Here is a 7,019-nt window from a genome sequence, read left to right as displayed (position 1 = left end):
TAGCTAATACCACAATAAAAACAAAATTAAATGACATGGGCTTAATTTCCTTCAATATTTAAATAATATAATAAAATAATATAATTATGATAACCCATTATTGCTTTAATCAACAAAAAAGTAAATTTATGCCCTAGAGCAGTGATGACAAACTTTTTGAGCTCAGCGTGTCAGCATTTTGAAAAACCCTAACTTAACTCTGGTGCCGTGTCACATATAGAAATTTTTTGATATTTGCAACCATAGTAAAACAAAGACTTATATTTTTGATATTTATTTTATATATTTAAATGCCATTTAACAAAAATCAACCAAAAACATGAGTTCGCGTGTCATAGGTTCACCATCACTGCCCTAGAGGTTTACAGAGCAGTAAAATAATTCAAGAACTTAGTAATTAGTTCAAAAAAAAGTAAACTGAGTTGTATTTTGTGAGGAAGATGAAAAACCTTTTACAGAAGAAGGGGGTGTTGAGTTTTGATCCTGTTCAAATGAAAATGGAAAACTAAAATCATCTTTTCCAGCTCCAAATGTATGAGTTGAAGAGTCTGATGGAAAAGAAAATGTAAAGGCATCTTCTGGTTTCCCAAATAAGTTTCCTGAAGAAAATATATACATAATATCATGCTATTCATGTTACATAATTTGCATAACCTACTAAATTACAGTATACAGCTTACAATAGGATAACATTGAATCATTTATCTATCATGCAGATATTTAACTGTATTTCTCGTATGTGCAAAGTACTATCCTTTGTAGTATGGAAGGTTATAGAGATTCAAACTTAAATTCTACTTTAAAGTAATTTGTACTCAAGTACATAAAGAAGTAGTATATAAGGTGGAAGGAAGAGTAAAGAACTCAAATGGAGAATAGAGCACAGAGGCACAGAAATAGGTATGCATAGAAAATATACAGGTGACAGAAAACGATTCAGCTAACAGGAGCACTGAGAAATAATAGTTATTAAAAGGGAATTAATGAAGATAAGCTTGGAAAAATTGCTGTATGTCCAGCTACAGAACTGGGCTTCATTTGGTAAGTAAATGAAAGCCACTAAACATCTTCAAGAAGAGATATGACAGGCCTTCTATTTCTTTATATAAGAGTTATTCAGGCCCAAACCGGTTTGGCTCAGTGGATAGAGCATCGGCCTGCGGACTGAGGGGTCCCAGGTTCGATTCCGGTCGAGGGCGTGTGCCTGGGTTGCGGGCACATCCCCAGTGGGAGATGTGCAGGAGGCAGCTGATCGATGTTTCTCTCTCATCGATGTTTCTAACTCTCTGTCTCTCTCCCTTCCTCTCTGTAAAAAATCAATAAAATATATTTTTTAAAAAAGAGTTATTCAGGAGAGGATATGTAGAAAGGCTGGGAGAGTGTCTAGAAGTGGAAATAACAGAAAAGAGATGATAAAAGCTTGGCCTTACCTAAAATCACAGCAAAAAGAATGGAGAAAGAAATATTGGATCTAAGAGACATCGCATAAGACAAACGTATTCAAATATTACTTATGAGTAACTACAATTACTGCTAATGACATTGGTCTAGGACAGTGATGGTGAACCTATGACACGCGTGTCAGAGGTGACATGCGAACTCATTTTTTTGGTTGATTTTGTTAAATGGCATTTAAATATATAAAATAAATATCAAAAATATAAGTCTTTGTTTTACTATGGTTGCCAATATCAAAAAAATTTCTATATGTGACACGGCACCAGAGTTAAGTTAGGGTTTTTCAAAATGCTGACATGCCGAACTCAAAAGGTTCGCCATCACTGGTCTAGGAAATAACAGAACAATGAAAAGGGCTCTATAGTTTTAAAATAAAATTTTAAAAATTAACTTTACATAAAAAATAACAATTCCCAGAATTGTTATTAAGGAAAAATATTCTTTTTCATTCATTTTATTATTTAATACTATAGATACATTTTCAACATCTTAATTATAATTGTTAAGTAATTTAAAATGTACAGTAATCCAAAGACTTACCTGAAACAAGTCTTTTAAAGCACCTATATTTTTTCATAGAGAACCAATTCAATGAGTACAGTAAGCAAAACAATTTAGTTTGTGCCACGTAGAAATTTCATATATTTTTAAACATCTCAGTTATTTCACCCTAAATAAATCTGAACCAGCCAGCAGTAGGGTGAGTGGGTGGGCAGGTGGATGGATGGGTTGATTACAGATACCTGAGTACTTCCTCTATGCCTTTTTCACTTTATTGTTCCACTGACATTCAGTAGATTTAAAGGAAGATTGATAAAATATAGCTACAGGTCCAGAAAGAACTAAAATATTGGAGGGAGGGAGGGAGGGAGAAAGAGAGAGAGAGAGAGAGAGAGAGAGAGAGATATGATCGGTTGCCTCCCACACGCACCCTGACTAGGCATGCTCTGACCAGGAAATCAAACCAGCAACCTTTTGGTGCATAGGACAATGTTCGACCACACTGGCCCGGCTATCATGTCAACAGGTATTTTAGATATGAAGAGATATCAATAATACTGTCAGAAATAAGGTCAGATGGCTTCACTGGTGAATTTTACCAAACATTTAGAGATGTATTAACACCAACCCTTCTCAAACTCTTCCCAAAAAATCAAAGAGGAGGGAACACTCCCAAACTCATTGTATAAAGCTAGCATTAACTTGATACCAAAACCAGAGAAGGACACTACCAGAAAAGTAAAGTACAGTAGTATCCCTCATGAATATACCAGTAGATGCAAACTACATATCACTTACCAACTTCTTGTTGTGATGAGAGAGGATTTAAATTTCCTGCAGAATAGTGTTCATTAAACTGAAAAATAATTTCCATTAAGTATTTCATAAAATCAGTAAAACAGTATACATAGCATTTATATTTGAATCTAAAGCCTGGTTCTTCTAGTAAGCAATAATCAGAGTAGACAAAACAGCAACATTCTATATAGTACACTATTGTACTTAAAAAGAGATTTATCTTCATAACCTATGATTTGATTATATTAAAATAAGGCTTATTGATTTGATTCTGGACACTGATAAAATATTAGTAGGCAACATATATTTTACTAAGGAAGTTCCTACTTTGGAATATTAATAAAACCTAAAATTCTAATTAACTTTTGTTTTATTCTGAAGCCTTTTTTACAAATCAGGTTCTTGGTATTGTTTTTTGTTTTTAAATATATTTTACTGATTTTCTACAGAGAGGAAGAGGGAGGAATAGAGAGTTAGAAACATCGATGAGTGAGAAACATCGATCAGCTGCCTCCTGCACACCTCCTACTGGGGATGTGCCTGCAACCAAGGTACATGCCCTTGACCGGAATCGAACCGGGGACCCTTCAGTCTGCAGGCCGATGCTCTATCCACTGAGCCAAACTGGTAAGGGCTCTTGGTATTGTTTTCCTGCCTATATGCTAAGTGAAATAAGCCAGTCAGAGAAAGACAAGTATCACACGATCTCTCTTATGTGGAATATAATGAACAAAATAAACTGAGGAACAAAACAGATCCAGAGACATGGAAGCATGGACCAGACTGACCAATCTCAGAGAGAAGTGGGGCCGGGAGGAGGGCAGGAAGAGATTAACCGAAGAATTTATATGAATAATGCACTATTGAACACAGACAATAGTGCAGTAGGCCTGGGAAGGAGGTCCAAAGGAGATGGAGGGGTTCAAAGAGAGAAAAAAAAGGGGACATCTCTAATACTTTCAATAATAAAGATATATATTTTTAAAGTAATAGCAAGTATGATAGCTTCACGTCACTTCAGATCAAGTTTTGCTGCCAAAGCCTGTTTTCTCTGTAAAACAAGCTTTTAAAAAATGGAATCATGGCCTTGGCCGGCTCAGTGGTCAGAGTATCAGCCAGAGCACCAAAGGGTCTAGGGTTCGATTCCAGTCAAGGGCATGGACCTGGGTTGCAGGTTCCATCCCTAGCCCCAGTTGGAACATATGTGGGAGGCAATCAGTCAATGTGTCTCACGCCAATGTTTCTCTCACTCTCCCTCCTTTCCACTCTCTCTGAAAATCAATGGAAAAAATACCCTCAGTGAGGATTTAAAAGGAAAAAAGGGAATCCTTACAACAGGTTTCTGTTCTTTTAAAACTTAATATTGCATTATAAGCATTTTGTATGTTATTATTCTTCCAAAACCTGTTTTTTAATGGCATTTTAATATTTCTCCATAGTGACATACAATGCAGTTTCTTTTTTCTTTTTTTAAATATATATTTTATTAATTTCAGAGAGGAAGGGAGAGAGAGAGATAGAAACATCAATAAAGAGAGAGAATCATTGACAGGCTGCCTCCTGCACAACCCACACCGGGGATGGAGCCCATAAACTTGGCACATGGCCTGACCAGGAATTGAGCTGTGTCCTCCTGGTTCATAGGCTGATGCTCAACCACGGGGCAGGAGTTTATAAATTTTGTTAATATTCTTCAAAGGCCCAACTTGGCTTTGCTAATTTTATCTGCTTGTTTTCTATTTCATTGATTTATCTTTCTTATTTTTACTTTGTTCTTTTTTCTAGCTTTTCAAGATGGAACCTTAGGTCACTAATTTTAGACCTCTCTTCTTTTCTATTAATTTAATTTTCTAAATTATCAATTACTTAAAGTGATCATTTTGCTCTGGTTTTGGAAGCATACCATAGTTTTTGATGTGCTAAATGTTTACAATCATTCACTTCAAAATTTTTCTATTTTTTTTCATGATTTCTTCTTTGACCCATAACCTACATATTTAGGATTTTCCCAATACCTTCCTATTGATTTCTAATTTAATTCTATAGTGGTCTGAGAAATTTATTAAGACACTAGAGGCCCGGTACACAAAAATTTGTGCACTTGGAGGGGACGTGGGAGGTCCCTCAGCCCGGCCTGTGCAATCTCGCAGTCTGGGACCCCTTGGGAGATAACGACCTGCTGGCTTAGGCCTGCTCCTGGGTGGCAGAGGGCAGCCCCAATCCCTAGGTGCAGCCCCTGGTCGGGCTCAGAGCAGGGCCGATCAGGGGGTTGGGGAGCTCCCCCCTATCAGGCACAGAGCAGGGCTGATCAGGGGGTTGGGGCGCCTTCCCCTGTCACGAACAGAGCAGGGCGGATAGGGAGGTTGTGGCCCTTCAGTCCGACTGAAGCTCCCAACTACTCCTTTTTTTTCTTTTTTTCCTTTCCTTTTTATTCTTGGCCAGGTTTAGCTCTGGCTCCAGCTCTGAGGCCTTTGCTGCTGAAAGCAGGTAACTGGTTTGTTTGGGTTCTATAATCGAAACACTGTATCAACTCCAGCTCTGAGATCTCGGCTAGCTGAAAGAAGTTTCTGGAGTTTTGTTTAGCTTCTATATTTATAACTATGCTTCAAACTGCAAGCTCAGAGGCTGGCAGCGGCAGGCGGGGAACGTTGGAGTCCTCCGTCACTGAAGCAAGTAAGCCTCATGTTAACTTCAAGCTGCCTGGCTGCCGGCCACCATCTTGGCTGGCAGTTAATTTGCATATCACCCTGATTAGCCAATGGGAAGGGTAGCGGATATACACTAATTACCATGTTTCTCTTTTATTAGATAGGATTTTATGGCCCAGATTATGATCTGTGTTGGTGAATGCACCATCAGTTGCTGGGTGTGGTGTTCTATAAATGTAAGTTAGGTCAATGGGATCAATAGTGTTGTTCAGATTTTATAACATACATTTATTGGCTGTTGTTTAATTATATAAATTGCTGACAGATTTTAATTGTTTAAAAATCTCCAACTTAGTTTGTGTTTTTGCCTATTTCTCCCTTAATTCTGTCAATTTTTGCTTTGTATTTTGATGTTGTTAGTAGTCATGTACACATTTGTCATTGTTATATCTTCCTTAATAATTGACCCTCTTATTCTTACGAAATGTTCCTTTTTATCTCTGCCAATATTCTTTGCCTTGAAGATTACCTAAAATGCTATTAGTAGAGCCATTGTGACCTTACGCTTACAGTTTTCATGATATACCTTTTCCATCCATTTACTTTCAATCTGTCTTTGTCTTTATATTTAAAGTGTTATCTTATAGATAACTTATAGTTGGGTCATGCTTTTTATCCATTCTTACAATCTCTACCTTTTAATGGAGTGTTTAGTCCATTTATGGTGAATGGAATTATTTTAAAATTTCATATTTTCATCAAACATTTTACTATTTTTTTTCACTTTGTTCCCATGTATCTTGTTATGGTGTTCCTTCTCTGCCTTCCTTTGGGTTAAATGTCATCTTAGAATTCCACTTCAGTTTATTACAAATCTTATTTTTTTAACATTTTTTTACTCTTAGTCAGAAAACTTAGTAATTATTATGCCAATCTCATTCTTCAACCCTACTATTACAAAATCAAAAGATTAAAGGTAAATTAGCTTGCCAGGACTCCAATTAGAATTGGATATTTATAAATTATTTGGGGAAGAAATATATACTTACAATATTTTCTACCTATACAGGTATGTCATATATCTTTTGATATATTCAATTATATTTTTTCTTTATCCAAATGGACATATTTCCTGCTAAAGTTACAAACATGTGTTTTGCATTTATGTTACTATCGTAAATGAGAATTAATTAACTATAGTCTATTTTTTAATTCCTCTAGGGATTACTATTTTTGAAATAATCATTTAGATAAATTGAGATCAAAGGTGAAGACATAGGCCTGGAGGTCAAATCCCCCTAGTATTAACTACAACAATCAAGGCTTAACTATAGGAAGACTGAACACAAAGACCACTAGGGGGTGCACCAAGAAAGCATAAAAAATGCGGAGACAAAGAAACAGGACAAAACTGTCAATGGAGGATATTCAGTTCAGAACCACACTTTTAAGGTCTCTCAAGAACTGTCTAGAAGCCACCAATAACTTTATTGAGATCCTCAACAAATCTAATGAGACCCTCAATGTTATGATAAAGAACCAACTAGTAATTAAACATACACGGACTGAAATAATGAATATTATACAGACTCCCAACAGCAGACCAGAGGCACT

General features: G+C 36.3%; 1 protein-coding gene across 1 annotated transcript in view; it reads right to left on the bottom strand.

Moving 5' to 3' along the window:
* Positions 1–329: 329 nt before the first annotated feature.
* The window catches only part of LOC102753602 (chromosome unknown open reading frame, human C14orf39), a gene marked incomplete at its 5' end in the record, with an annotated part of 44,009 nt that continues 37,319 nt past the window's right edge, over positions 330–7,019 (bottom strand). Inside the window, 2 exons of the mRNA XM_015566473.1 lie at positions 330–599; positions 2,758–2,815. Of these exons, the coding sequence (XP_015421959.1) occupies positions 403–599; positions 2,758–2,815 (255 nt within the window). The remainder of the gene's footprint in view (positions 600–2,757; positions 2,816–7,019) is intronic.

This window comes from Myotis davidii, unplaced genomic scaffold (genome assembly GCF_000327345.1).
Source record: "Myotis davidii unplaced genomic scaffold, ASM32734v1 scaffold281, whole genome shotgun sequence".
NCBI lineage: Eukaryota > Metazoa > Chordata > Mammalia > Chiroptera > Vespertilionidae > Myotis > Myotis davidii.
This window is presented reverse-complemented; position numbering and strand designations above follow the sequence as displayed.